General features: G+C 41.2%; 1 protein-coding gene across 3 annotated transcripts in view; it reads left to right on the plus strand.

Annotated features, from left to right (window-relative positions):
- Window positions 1–14,413, plus strand: part of GALC (galactosylceramidase) — a 62,828-nt gene extending 48,415 nt beyond the window's left edge. For 2 of the 3 annotated variants that reach the window (XM_021679620.1, XM_044918429.1), the window contains 4 exons: window positions 313–493; window positions 4,611–4,774; window positions 6,187–6,263; window positions 12,533–13,467. In XM_021679620.1, coding sequence (XP_021535295.1) covers window positions 313–493; window positions 4,611–4,774; window positions 6,187–6,263; window positions 12,533–12,679 — 569 coding nt within the window. In that variant the 3' untranslated portion in view covers window positions 12,680–13,467. Of the gene's footprint in view, window positions 1–312; window positions 494–4,610; window positions 4,775–6,186; window positions 6,264–12,532 lie in introns of all 3 variants that reach the window. The other variant, XM_021679619.1, reaches the window with a different exon arrangement.
- The last annotated feature ends 795 nt before the right edge of the window (window positions 14,414–15,208 follow it).

Consider the following 15,208-nt stretch of genomic DNA (forward strand, 5'->3'; position numbering starts at 1 on the left):
ACAACTTGGCCAGGAGGACAGACTGAACTAGAATTTAAACCTTGGGTCTGCCTTTCTCTAAAACTCATGATCTTTCCTCTTATGCAGTTGCAAGGATTAAATATGTAAAGTCTGTCTATCAAACTGATCATGTTGGTATTAATAACGATGATACAAAAATCAATCTCTTTATTAACCTAACTCCTAAACTTCCGCTTGTTATAAGTATCATTTACTTATTTAGGACTTTTCAAAAGTGTTTCAAAATATGCCATAAAATATCAGAGAGGAGGATTTTATACTAACCAGAGAATTTAATTGTGTTCTGAACAGATTACCCATTTTTTAGTGAAGCTCCGAATTTTGCTGATCAGACTGGCGTCTTTGAATACTTTACGAACATTGAAGACCCTGGAGAGCATCGCTTCACGCTACGCCAAGTTCTCAATCAGCGGCCCATTACTTGGGCTGCTGATGCATACAACACCATCAGTATTATAGGAGATTACAAATGGTATATAAAATTGGTGTCCTTAATGTAGATCTAGCTGAAATAACCTTGTAATATTGTCAGGTACATTCTGAAGTGAAGACTTTTCAATGGTCTTCCTTGTACAAGAACTAAATGGGTGTGTGGTAATTGTTGAATGTCATGGCCACAAGCCAGCACGTGGTTATGCTGCCTCAGTGTCCTTCCCTCAGATTTGCCCAGTTTAATAGTGATTGCTGCCGGAACAGATTGCTTTTAATATAGAAATTGAGGACTTTTGGATCCAGTTATAATTTAATATTTATTTATAAACAGGCTTTGTGATTTGTGTGTTGTTTTTGGTGTTGCTGGAGAGTTGATTTATTGATCTGGTGTTGCCACCTGCTGGATCCATTCTAGACTTACACCGTTTCAGCCTTCGTAGAAAATCTATTTGCCGGGTGACGGTAGATGGCAATAGTGAAAAGCAAATCAGCTTTTACTTGGTGAGTGAATTCAGCTCTTTTCTTCAGGCATTTGTTCAAGGGACAATGCGTATTTATTCTACACTTAAAACGTAATGACAAACCAAAACTTCACCTTCCCTATAAGTCAGTTGTGGGATTCTCATGTACTGACTTATTATACCTGTTTCAGGTGTTTCTTTTCTATTTTTTCTCTTAACTAGTATAATTCTGTAACACAGAAGTCAAGCATTCCAGGTTTAGTGGTAGTAACTGTTTACGCGAAGTCACCAGGCAGCCGTATCTATTACTTGGAAATCGGACCGGGCAGGGAAGGTAAATCTGAAAAGAGTCTTGACTTATTTATCTGTGGAATGCTGCACAAAGTCTTTATCCCTTCTCTATTGCCTTTCTCCCTATTAGAAATCCCAAATTCTAGTTCTAAGCTCTGCTGTAAGTCTTGAGAAATTTTCAGTTACCCGGTTTCCGGAACCTGTACAGTACCATGGAGATTTATGGGTACAATGAAGAATGCTTGCCTAATTTGCTGGCTTGTCTTTTTATACAGCAAAAATGCCATTTATCCCACATCTCTGTAGTAGACACTTTACCTTGGATTTTCTGATCGTGCCAGTGGGATGTGTGGTTTTTCATTTGCTACCTATGGTCTTATTATGAGACAGGTGGCTGGGTTTACTGGTCTAAGGGATGGGCCCCATTATTTTGGTTACCAGTTTGGAAGCCAGCCACCATAGAAAACCTTTAAGTTTCTGCAACAACTGTTATCCTCCTTGCTTGTGAATACTACAGAAGAGTGGCTCTCCCTGACAAACTCTTATTTCTGGCTGGGACTCTAGAAAAATCGAGAGACTCTTTAATTGTAGTAGAGAGGGGATAGAGCACTATTCAGAGAGTAACCAAACGACTTTATAACTTAGAAGATTTTGCATTATTTAAGTAGTAATGATCATCTTTACTGCTGCAGTGGGTAAGGGAGTGGGAGGGGGAAGCGGGGAAAGAGGGAAAGAGTGACATGGTTTGAATGAGAAAGAATGAGGAAAGAGCAGCGATGCCCTTCAAGAAGGGACTGTTTTCATCTTTCTTAGCCCTGCTTTCATTGTGCAACCGCCTGCTCAGGAATATGCAGTGACTGTCTCCAGCAACCCAGTCAGATCTACACGTCTATGCCTGACTTCCAAGACCCTTTCACATTTGGGCTCTTCCTATTTATTACGTGCTATTTCCCAATATTTGGGGATCTGTTCAGAGATCCCCACATGTGCCATGCTCATTTCTGTTTTCTGGCTGCAATCCCCCCTTACTGTAGGGAAAGGAGGGAGTGAAAACTCGATCATACTACCCACGGGTATGAGCCTCCCATAACTACCGATGGCAGAGTTATCATCCTCCCCACCTTATGGATTGGGAAACCAAGGCTTGAGGGTAAGATTTACCCAAGATCCCATACTTGTAAGTTCTAGAACTGGGGCGAGAGGCCAGGACTGTCTGGTGCTTAGCTTAGCCCATACCCTTTGGACTACCACCTCACAGTTTAATCATTGTCTCCTTCCTAAGAGGACGAGAGGGAGGATGAGGGTGGTTTACCTGTAGCGCTATTTTAAAGTCGGCTCTCAGTGTGCACATACTGTCATCAGTTCTTAGGATGTGTTTGCAGGGGGACTTCCTCGATCATCCTTAGATTTAGTTAAGTACCAGCACAGTAATTGGACTATAGAGGGTAGACTTTCCCAAAGCTACTCAAGACTTCCATCTTGTTAGTAAGCTTTGGTTGGGACCTGAGGACAATCACAAAATCACAGAATTACCTTTCACTGCACACATCCAAACTCTGCATCCTTTTGGTTAAATTTACTTAATGTACTGGCCAGTTTTTGTGTCCTCAGCACTACCAAGAGATTATGGCCCTGGAAGACGAGACCACACTTTTATTCTGTTTCATTCGTTGTCTTCGAAATCGCCTCCAAGTTCTGATGTGGGAATATTTATTCTGGAAAGGGATGTAAAAAAAGGAGGTTAGATCTTCTCCCACTCTGACTCTAAATAGAGTAAGTTTCTGGTGCTGACAGTTCTTACACTTCCGATGAACCAGAACAGAGGGAGGGGATGTATGGAGCACTTTTGATCCCTCATGGTTTCCTGCTGGGGACAGTCTACAGAGAGAAAAGCTCCCTCTACTTGGGAGGAGGTACAAGACAGATTGGGCTTTAGTTAACTTTGCATCTGATTTTCCTGTAAAGTAGCCCAGCTTTGATTAGATGATTCACTGTGGATTTTCCGGATTGTTGCACGTCTATTGTAGCTACTTCTTTTTTTTATATTTTTCTTTACAAAGTAAAATCTTATTGTGCAAAATTCACTGATAAGAAACTGAGAAATATAAAAGCCACATCATTCTAGGTCTCTTTTCCCCCCATTTCCAAAATATATTTCTTGACATTCTTAGTTATATTTTAGGTAAATTGCTCGCTTTATTACTTGGCTTTGTGCAGGCTTTCTTTCCTGTTTGCAGTTAGAGTTTGAGTAGGAGGTATATTATTTTCAGAGATCATGTAGGTTTGGGGATGGTTGTATCATTGCAGAAGGCATCTAGTAGCATTTATAAGAGAAGCCTGGAGCAGAGCTCACTATTAAAGCTCTAGTAGTTTCTGGTTGGCTGAATTTTCCCCCTCCTTTGATGTACCCCTGTCAATCAGTAATGGCAGGCAGGGTTTTACTGTCCCTGTATGGACAGAGAAGCTCCGTAGGGGAAAATGGCTCTCAGAGTAGGATTCCTGGACCAGGGACACCAGCATCACCCGGGAATTTGTTAGACAGGCAGATTCAAGAGCCCCATCCCAAACCTACTGAATCAGACACTGTGGGGTGGGGCCAACAGACTGAATTTAATAAGCCCTCCAGGTGATGTCAGTGCTGTTCAAATTTGAAAACCTGCTGTAGAGTCAATATAGAGTTGTCTCTGTGTTTGCAGAGAAATAATTTGAGATCTTTCTTCTGGAGTTTTTTTTTTTAAAGATTTTATTTTTATTTCTTTGACAGAGAGAGGGAACACAAGCAGGGGGAGTGGGAGAGGGAGAAGCAGGCTTACTGCCGAGCAGGGAGCCCGATGCGGGGCTTGATCCCAGGACCCTGGGATCGTGACCTGAGCCGAAGGCAGACGCTTAATGACTGAGCCACCCAGGTGCCCCTCTTCTGGAGTTTTTAAGTCTTGGTAGGGTTAAAGATAAAAATTAGCCCCAAAGTAGCTTATGTTCTCCTAGGGGCCCCTAGCTTTGCCTACACTGCTTCTCTTAGCTGATGGAAATTTAATAAACTTTCTTTGTTCTGAATTGAATGGATCTTTTATGTATTCCTAGGGAAAAAAGAAAAAGCCTTCTTTTAACATTATATTCTTAGGATGAGAAGTTGTTTTATTGTAGAGAGACAAGAAATGTGTTGAGACTTAAAAACAATAAATATTATTTTCCAGTAACATTAAAAGAGGCAATGAAATGACTTAACTTCAGCCACATAAAACTTAAAACTGTCATCAATGAAGATATTTTTTTTTTCATCACTGAAGATTCTCGAAGCCCATCCCTGCTATAAGCACAGACTTAGCACAGGCTGTGAAGGGACACGTTTGTGCGGCATCCGGAGCAGTACAATTAAGAGCGCTAACGAACAGTTTCATTCTGCAGGTCCAATCTGACTGTAACGTGTGATGTTTACATAGAGACTCCTGAGAAGGGAGGCGTGTTCATTGCCGGAAGAGTAAACAAAGGTGGTATCTTGATTAGAAGCGCCAGAGGGGTTTTCTTCTGGATTTTTGCAAATGGAACCTACAGAGTTACAGGTGATCTAGGTAAGTGACTTCTTCTGTAGCACATGACTCACTATGAAATATGCCACGGTGAGCTTGTCACTTACTGTGTAATGAGAGAGCTTTACCTCAAGGGGCTTGTACGTCTAACTGCGAAGAGACGCAACACATGTAAGCACATGCAACACATGTAAATGATTCAAAATTGGAGAGTTTAGAGAGGCAGCTGGTTAAAGGAAATGGTGCAGAGTTTTTTCAGGTAGAGCCGAGCTAGGCTGTCAGGGTAGGATTTGCATAGACTGGGGTGAGGTGGACGTATAGGGACAGAATGGCCAGGAAACCCCATTAATAAAAAGCAAGACTGCAAGAGTGTGCTAGTGTGCTTATGGAAATACAAGGAGAAGGATGGGTCTGCTTTAAATGGAGAAATCCTGTTTCCCAACTTAGTTAATAACTTGAAAGCAGCTTGACTTTTTTCCATTCATCTTAAACAGCCCTTGTCTTATGTAGAATAGCGTTTTATACAGGATAGGTGCTTAGAATGTGTCCGTGTAGAATTCTGTCCAATTCACTTTGGTGTTAGTACACCCCGCTCTGTTGAAACAGACCGTATTGGTGCTGCGTCTTCTTGATTCCTTGTCTCTTGGCTTCCCCCTGCATTTGTAAAAAATCTTCTCTCCTATAGTTTGCTACTCTTTGCCTCTTCCTAAGGTGGAGAGGGCTCCACAAGTAATAAAGAGTGGGTTATAAGGACCCTAGAGTAAGATTGCAAAATCATAGCATGACCCATCTAGAATGTTCCTCAGTAATTGCCCAGTCCAATTGATTTTCCCAAAGGAGAGGTTAATTGAGAGGTTAATTGATTTACCCAAAGTCTCAAAATGAGTTAGTAGCAGAACTGGAACCAGCAATTTACATCCAGGTCTTTAGTCCCCACTGTTCTTGTGTTTTAAACTGCCCACTCAACGTCTTATTCTGGTTTCTTTCAGGCATTCAAATATAATCTATCCCCAAATTAACTCACTGTTTTCTCCCTCTAATTCTCAGTTCATGCTATTCCCATGTAACCAGTTACGCCAGCTAGAAATCTTATAGTGACCTTTGACCACTACTCCTTATTCTTTATATCCAATCCGATCGAGCATAAATCTACGCCTGAACTGTAGAAGTTAACACATTATACTGTGGTTGGTTTGTAAGTTTATGTCACTGGTTCTCCTGTGAGCTCACATATGATATATGACTCAGAGTAGAATCCCAATACATGCTTGTGGAATGCATGCCTGAATGAAGGATGTTTTGTTTAAATCAGTGGTAGATCTGGAAATGCAGATCTTTATTAAGGCTTACTTTACTACATACAAATGCTGCCTGAGAACCCTAACTGAGCTATGTAATTCTGTAATTTCAATTTTAAAAATATATCACGTTAGGATAATCTTTTTGTGTTGCAGCTGGATGGATCATATATGCTTTAGGACATGTTGACGTTACAGCAAAAACTTGGTATACACTCACATTAATTATTAAGGTAAGTATTGCTGATCGGAATGCCTGGAGGTAAAATATTCTTTTCTTATGCCTTTCTGGCATTTTCTGTTATCAGATGAGAGGGGAAAAGTGTGATAAATGTAGTAATGGAAACAGGCAGAGAATCTGCCAGGATATCAGCAAACCAGCAGACCCCAGGGTGATACTGTGTGTCAGGGTAAACCCGCATGAGAACCACCAGCTATTGACTTTATCACTCCGCAGTTTTTTAAAATTTTGGTTCTGTTTTTTAAACTCAGGGGTAATTGGTAGATAGTCAATAATTGAATTATTTTTTTCCAAGTTGGCTGAACCAAGATTATAAATTGGAGCCTATAAATTTATTTCTGGTGGCTGAGAGTAACTGTCAGCGATAAGTACAATTTTTTAGAAGTTGGTTTCCGTGAATACTTTTGTCAAAGAAGATACCAGATTAATTGTAGGATTATGGCATCTAAAAATATTTGTCAAAATCACTGGGCGATCATGAGTTATTGATGGACATGCATCCAAGGGATGCTATGTAGAAACTTCTGTGTAATGCACTGCTGCTGTCTGGCAATATGGTTCTTCCGTAAGTTGGTGTAGTTTAGGGGGTGCCTGGGTGGCTCAGTCGTTAAGCGTCTGCCTTCGGCTCAGGTCATGATTCCAGGTCCTGGGATCGAGCCCTGCATCGGGCTCCCTGCTCCGCGGGAAGCCTGCTTCTCCCTCTCCTCTCCCACTCCCCCTGCTTGTGTTCCCTCTCTCGCTTTGTCTCTCTCTGTCAAATAAATAAATAAAATCTTTAAATAAAAAAAAAAAAAGTTGGTGTAGGTTAGAATAGCAGTTAAATATGGAAATCAGATAACTTTTTCAAATTGTTCTCATCTCTTACCCAACCACCCAAAATGACAATACACGTTTTTCAGGCGGTAACAATATGTTCTGAGCATCTGGTTTGGGTGTGGCGTTGTGTATTTAACTCGGCCGTACTCGATGGGCCCAGCTTTGTTCCCAGTTCTTCCCTTTCATGGCAAACAGAGGTGGTCTGGGCTGGCTTTACTTGCAGGTGGAGGGGAGGGTCTTTTACATGCCTCTTGGGGCGCACATGTGCTGGTATTTGATTAGGCAGATAATTAGAAATGGAATTGCACTTTGAATTTTGACAGATCCTGCCCTATTGCTAGCCAAGCTGTATCCATTTTATAGCAGTTATAATAATATTTGATACTACCTATTTTTTAAAAAAAGATTTTATTTATTTATTTGACAGAGAGAGACAAAGCGAGAGAGGGAACACAAGCAGGGGGAGTGGGAGAGGGAGAAGCAGGCTTCCTTGCCGAGCAGGGGCTCAATCCCAGGACCCTGGGATCATGACCTGAGCCCAAGTCAGACACTTAACGACTGAGCCACCCAGCCTGCCCTTGATACTACCTATTTTTTTTTTTTAAAGATTTTATTTATTTATTTGAGACAGAATGAGAGAGAGAGAGAGCACATGAGAGGGGGGAGGGTCAGAGGGAGAAGCAGGCTCCCCGCCGAGCAGGGAGCGCGATGCGGGACTCGATCCAGGGACTCCAGGATCATGACCTGAGCTGAAGGCAGTTGCCCAACCAGCTGAGCCACCCAGGCGCCCCGATACTACCTATTTTTAAGGATTGTTTTTCAAACTAATTGATATGATTTATATTTCCTTGATAATGAGGGAGCTTGCACCCCTTATGTTTATTGGTTATTTGTATTTTTCTCTCTTCTCTGAAGTTACCCGTTCATATTCTTTTCCTCATTTCTTATTGTTTTCTTTTTCTGATGGATTCATATGAATTTATTATATATTCTGAGTAATGACCCGTTGTCTGTTACATATGTCACAGATATTTTCTTCTGTCCTGTCATGTGTATTTTAATTTTGCTTATGGTATGTTTCATGAATAGAAGTTTTAAATTTTGGTTCTGTCAAATATTTCACTTTTTTTTTTTTTTATTGTTTTTGTGTTTTAGTTAAGAAGAACTTCACCTTTCTCAAGGTGAGGAACGTTTTTTGTTCTCTAAACTAAACCAAGTTTAGGATTTTTTTATGTTAAAGTCTTTTTTTATTTTTATTTTTTTAAAAGATTTTATTTATTTATTTGACAGAGAGATTGAGAGAGAGCACAAGTAGGCAGAGCGGCAGGCAGAGGGAGAGGGAGAAGCAGGCTCTCCGCTGAGCAGGGAGCCCAATGTGGGGCTCGATCCCAGGACCCTGGGATCATGACCTGAGCTGAAGGCAGATGCTTAATCGACTGAGCCACCCAAGCGCCCCTGAAGTCTTTTTTTTTTTTTTAAAGATTTTATTTATTTCGGGGGGAGGAGCAGAGGCAGAGGGAGAGAGAGAATCCCAAGCAGGCTCCCCACTGAGCACGGAGCCCCCACATGGGGCTAGATCCCAGCTGAGATCATGACCTAAGCTGAAATCAAGAGTCAGACGCCTAACCGACTGAGCCACCCGGGTGCCCCCATGTTGAAGTCTTTAATATATCTGGAATTTACTTGTGAATCATGAAGGGGAAGAGCCCAGTATAATTTTTTTTAAACAAATGGATAGCCATCATCATTTATTACATAGACTGTCCTTTTGCCTATGATTTAACGGCCACCTTTTTGATGTAACAAATCATCACAAGTGCATAGGTTATTTCTGAACTTTGTTCTTTATATTGCTTTGTCTTTTATTATCCAGCCTCACACTTTAAAGTGTGTTGACTTTCCAAAATCTTTGATTACATAGTTTACTCCCTTACTTCCTTCAGGTTCTTTCCTGACCACCTTGTATAAAACAGCCCCCATCTTCCTTTCTGCCCCTCTTCCCTTAGGGAATGAAGTGAGTGTTGTTAGCAGTAGGGATTTTTTTTTTTTTTAAAGATTTTATTTATTTATTTGACAGAGACACAGCAGGAGAGGGAACACAAGCAGGGGGAGTGGGAGAGGGAGAAGCAGGCTTCCCGCCGAGCACGGAGCCTGATGCGGGGCTGGATCCCAGGACCCCGGGATCATGACCTGAGCCGAAGGCAGATGCCCAACTAACTGAACCACCCAGGCGCCCCGATACTACCTATTTTTAAGGATTGTTTTTCAAACTAATTGACATGATTTATATTTCCTTGATAACGAGGCAGTTTGCACCCCTTATGTTTATTGGTTATTTGTATTTTTCTCTCTTCTCTAAAGTTACCCGTTCATATTCTTTCCTCATTTTCTTATTGTGTTTTCTTTTTCTGATGGATTCATATGAATTTATTATATATTCTGAGTAGTGACCCGTTGTCTGTTACGTATGTCACAGATATTTTCTTCTGTCCTGTCATGTATTTTAATTTTGCTTATGGTATGTTTCATGAATAGAAGTTTTAAATTTTGGTTCTGTCAAATATTTCACTTTTTTTTTTTTTTTTATTGTTTTTGTGTTTTATTTAAGAAGAACTTCACCTTTCTCAAGATGAGGAACGTTTTTTGTTCTCTAAACTAAACCAAGTTTAGGATTTTTTTATGTTAAAGTCTTTTTATTTTTATTTTTTAAAAGATTTTATTTATTTATTTGACAGAGAGATCGAGAGAGAGCACAAGTAGGCAGAGCGGCAGGCAGAGGGAGAGGGAGGAGCAGGCTCTCCGCTGAGCAGGGAGCCTAATGTGGGGCTCGATCCCAGGACCCTGGGATCATGACCTGAGCTGAAGGCAGATGCTTAATCGACTGAGCCACCCAAGCGCCCCTGAAGTCTTTTTTTTTTTTTTTTAAAGATTTTATTTATTTCGGGGGGGAGGGGCAGAGGCAGAGGGAGAGAGAGAATCCCAAGCAGGCTACCCACTGAGCACGGAGCCCCCACGTGGGGCTAGATCCCAGCTGAGATCGTGACCTAAGCTGAAATCAAGAGTCAGACGCCTAACCGACTGAGCCACCCGGGTGCCCCCATGTTGAAGTCTTTAATATATCTGGAATTTACTTGTGAATCATAAGGGGGAAGAGCCCAGTATAATTTTTTTTAAACAAATGGATAGCCATCATCATTTATTACATAGACTGTCCTTTTGCCTATGATTTAACGGCCACCTTTTTGATGTAACAAATCATCACATGTGCATAGGTTATTTCTGAACTTTGTTCTTTATATTGCTTTGTCTTTTATTATCCAGCCTCACACTTTAAAGTGTGTTGACTTTCCAAAATCTTTGATTACATAGTTTACTCCCTTACTTCCTTCAGGTTCTTTCCTGACCACCTTGTATAAAACAGCCCCCATCTTCCTTTCTGCCCCTCTTCCCTTAGGGAATGAAGTGAGTGTTGTTAGCAGTAGGGATTTTTTTTTTTTTTAAAGATTTTATTTATTTATTTGACAGAGACACAGCGGGAGAGGGAACACAAGCAGGGGGAGTGGGAGAGGGAGAAGCAGGCTTCCCGCCGAGCACGGAGCCCGATGCGGGGCTGGATCCCAGGACCCGGGATCATGACCTGAGCCGAAGGCAGACGCCTAACGACTGAGCCACCCAGATGCCCCAGCAGTAGGGATGTTTGAACCAGGCAGACCTGTGTGCATACTTCCTTGCTGACACCTGCTAACTTCCTGCAAGTTAGTCACCTCTTTGAGCTTCTGTTTCCTTATCTGTAAAAGGGGGATAACTTCTGTAAGGTTGTTTTAGGGTTAAATGTTTTTATTCTTTCATTCAATACATGTCTATTAAGCACCTTGTATGTATACTTTACTAGGTGCTAGGGATGCAGCAGTGAACAAGACACACAAGGTTCCTGCTCTCCTAGAGCCTGTATTCTTCTAGGACACAGGTTGGCAAAGTCTTTATTTTAGGCTTTGTGAGCCATCTGGTCTGTGCAACTTTGCTCAACTCTGCTTGTGTCGTGAGAAAGCAACTACAGACAGTAGATAAATGAATGTGTGTGGCTGTGATTCCAATAACATTTTATTTGTAAAAATAGGTGGCTGGCCTGTGGGCCATAGATGGCTGCCGCCTGTTCTAAGACAGTAAAAAAACAAATCAGTCAATCAAATTGTGAAGAAAAAAATGGGACAGTGAGACAAAGTAGCTCCCCTGTCTGGATTCTCTAGGTGGAGAGACCAGGGGAAGGGCTCTTGACGTTGGTGCTCTTTGAGCTGAGATGTGCCTGGTGTGAGGAGCAGCCTGGAGGGCGCGCCCAGCAGGCGGCTGTGGGGAGGGGATGAAGTGCAGCTAGGCTGTGTGACCCTGTATTGGCTCAGTGTTAATAGTCCCTATTGGCCCCTTTGAGGGCTGCAGAGAGCTGCGCACGTATATGGCAGTGGGAATGTGAGTTCCCTGAACGTGGAGTTGGAGAACTAAGATTCAGGTTCTAGCTCTGCTGGTGAATCTATGATTTTGACTTTAGTCTCACATCTCCGTATCTCCCTCCATAAGATGAAAGAATGAAATTAAGGCCCATTGCATTGTAATTCTGTGACTTAAAAACAGATTTTATTTTGGTCCTTAGCCTAGTGCTTTGGATCTTTAGCTCTTTACCCTTTGAAATTAGCTACTTGTAAATGTTTAGCTGCAATTGATATGCTGTGAATATATGCTCATACACGTGCTAGAATAATGATAATAAGAGCTAGTGTTTATTATCTGCTGTATCTGCTGCCGGGCACTTGGCTCTGCAGGAATGGCAGCTGTCTGAGGAAGTTATTTTTATCTTTCTCTGTCAGTGACCAGTAAGTCATTTCTATAGATATTTTCCCTTCTTACCCCCTGATCTCCCCCCACCCCAATCATCAGTTTAACTGATGGTTACTATTTTTCTAACCTAAGGGTGGGCTCTTCGTGTGACTTTGAAGTGATATTCTATACATGGGGACAAAAAGGACTTCAATAAATGGATGCTCTGGCTCCAGGAGCCACGTCCAAAGAGCTGGCGGCTGTTAGACAACGTGTGTGCATGCAAGTACTTGTAAATTACAAATGTTTATTTTAGTGGGCTTTTGTCTAAAACTTTATGATGTTATGGAAAGTTTTACATTTCTGTTGGTTTTACAGCATCTCGGTGGGGTACAAGGAAATCCTGAGGTCTTCCTTGTGCCTTGAAAACTTTTTACATATGTAGATAAGAATTTCCTCTAAGAGAATTTTTCCTGTGTTTCCAGCTTTTGCTCAGACTGTGGAATTGTGTTTTGCCATGGTCTGAAGTGAGAAGGATGTTTGCTCCACTGACTAGATTGGCCGTACATATTAAGAAACAGACCTCAGAGAATCACTTTTATACGTCTTCAAGGGGTGCGTTTGTCTTTCCTCCAGGGCCGGTTCTCCTCTGGCATGCTGAACGGCAGGTATGTCTGGACGAACATCCCTGTGAGTTTCCCGAAGAATGGCTGGGCTGCCATTGGAACGCACTCCTTTGAATTTGCACAGTTTGACAACTTTCATGTGGAAGCCACAAGCTAATATTCACGGAGCACCATAGAACCACTCTCTGGGTTTTCTTTCTTTCTGGTTTTGGTTGAGAGCCAGTTCTTTTGATGGATCAATATATGAGCCTCTTGGAGGCTAGCAATAGTGAAGAGTAAATGGGGAGAGAAATACATGTTTGCTTGATCTTCTGGAAGATATTTTTAGAACTAGTGCCCAGGGAAACCGATGAATCTTTAACATGACCTGATATGTCCCCTAAAATTCAAGCTGTGCAGCGGTCCTCTTGTGAGGCGTGGTTTGGGTGGTTCACACCTCGAAGCCTTGGCACTGATGCTGAGCTGGCTTTCTCCATCGCACGCGCAAGGGATCGTGTGGATGGCAGTAACCCGATCATCACAGACCGACTGTGTGTCTGAGTGAGTGGATGGCCTCGTCCGGAGGTCACACCACACCGTAGGGAGCTGAAGAACACTGGAAGTGCTGCTTTTTGAAAACCACTTCAACACATTAGTCTTAACACTCTAAAGAGTATTTTTTCTTTTCCTTTTTACGATGATGCTTTTGAATTATAGATATGATGAGTGGATGTGTCGTGATTGCAAAAATGCCTCACTAATAAACTACCTCTAAAGCTAGTCCTGCAGTAATCGATATGAGCAGATTAATTGGGTTATCTGCAGTTATTAATTCTTTTAAATCCAACCTTTAGTCTTGTAACCCTTAAGACTCTCTGTGAACATTTCCCCAGGTGGCTGGAAGGAGGAAGAAAATCCCACATAGCCAGTGCTTTCCGTGGGTCTACAGATGAAGCTGGAGCAATTTTCTTGTGTCTCATGTCATGGTGCCTCTCGCGGCCTTCTTGTGTGCTGCTGGCCATGGACTAACACAGCTAATGCATTCTCTTATCTTTGTGTGTGGAAGAAGGGGCACGCTAAGCTTCTGCTAGCTCATAGAATTGGATCATCCTTTAATATTCAGTGTGGTTAGATGCATTTATTTCATGAAAGTACAAATGTGTTTATATTTGAGTGTGGGGAGCATATTTCTCATGCAGTATAATTTATATCTAAGCATTAGTGGACCTCCTAGAAACAACTCCATTGTTCATGTCAATAAAGTAAATTCTGGAATTCTCTAAAATGAAAGTTCAAAACTTCACTGGACTAATATTAGAATTTTGGTATTTGTAATGGTTTAACATAGGCTAAACTGAATGAAGTTTTGTATGTCTATTAAAGACAAAAAGCTCAATATTATAATATATCAGATTATGGAGAAAAATTTTTAATTAAAACCAAGTCTAAGTGATTTCCACTTCAGGTCTCTGCAGATTTTTTAAGTTAGCTTTATTGTGGTATAATTTACATACAATAAAATGTTCCCATTTTAAGTATACAGTTAAATGAGTCTTGATAAATGGATACATGCACAAAACCAACACCCCAACCAAGCTATGAACATTTCCATTGCCCCAGAAAGTTCTCGTGTTGCACCTGAGCAATAGTATCTTCTCACCTGCCCCCATCTCAGATTTCTGTTGCTACTGATAAGTTTTCATTGTTCCAAAACATTATAGAAGTGGCGTCATACACTATGTACTCTTTTGTGAATGGTTTCTTTCATTCAGCATAATGCTTTTGAGATTTGTCTATGTTGTTATGTATATCAGTGGTTTGCTCCTTATTTCAAAGAATATTCCACTGTATGATTAAACCACAATTTGTCTTTCTCTTCCCTCACTTTTTGGGATTCCAAATAAATCTGTTATGAACATTTGTGTACAAGTCTTTGTGTGGACATATGTTATCATTTCTTTTTTTTAAAGATTTATTTATTTTAGAGAGAGCAGGGGAAGGAGCAGAGGGAGAATGAAAGAGAGAATCTCAAGCAGACTCCCCGCTGAGTCTGGAGCCTGACTCAGGGCTCGATCTCAGGACCCCAATGTCATGACCTGAGCTGAAATCAAGAGTCGGACACTTAACCAACTGCACCACCCAGGTGTCCCTGTTTTCATTTAATACCAAAGAGTGAAACTGTTGGCTCTTTTGGGAAGTGTATGTATAAGTGTATAACTTTATAAGAAACTGCCAAACTGTTTTCCAAAATGATTGTATGATTTTACACTCTGATCAGAAGTGTTTGAGAGTTCCAGTTGCTCCACATTCTTTTCAATGCTTCATATTGTTATTCTTTCCAATTTTAGGTGTGTGGATGTGTAGTAGGCACATGAGATGTTGAGCATCTTTTCATGGGCTCAGTCATTACTCATATATTTTGTGAAATGTCTATTCAGATCTTTTGCTCATTTAAAAAATTGGCTTTTCTGTCTTATTATTGAGTTGTAAGAGCTTTTTTATATATTTCAGATTCATTTTTTAAAGAGATTTTGTTTATTAATTTGAAAGAGAACACATGAGTAAGGGGGAGGGGAGAAGAAGAGGTAAAGAATCCTAAGCATACTCTGTGCTGAGTATGGAGTCCGATGCGGGGCTCGATGTCATGACCCTGAAATCATGACCTGAGCCGATACCAAGAGTCGGAGGCTTAACCGACTGAGCCACC

Source organism: Neomonachus schauinslandi, chromosome 9 (assembly GCF_002201575.2).
Source record: "Neomonachus schauinslandi chromosome 9, ASM220157v2, whole genome shotgun sequence".
NCBI lineage: Eukaryota > Metazoa > Chordata > Mammalia > Carnivora > Phocidae > Neomonachus > Neomonachus schauinslandi.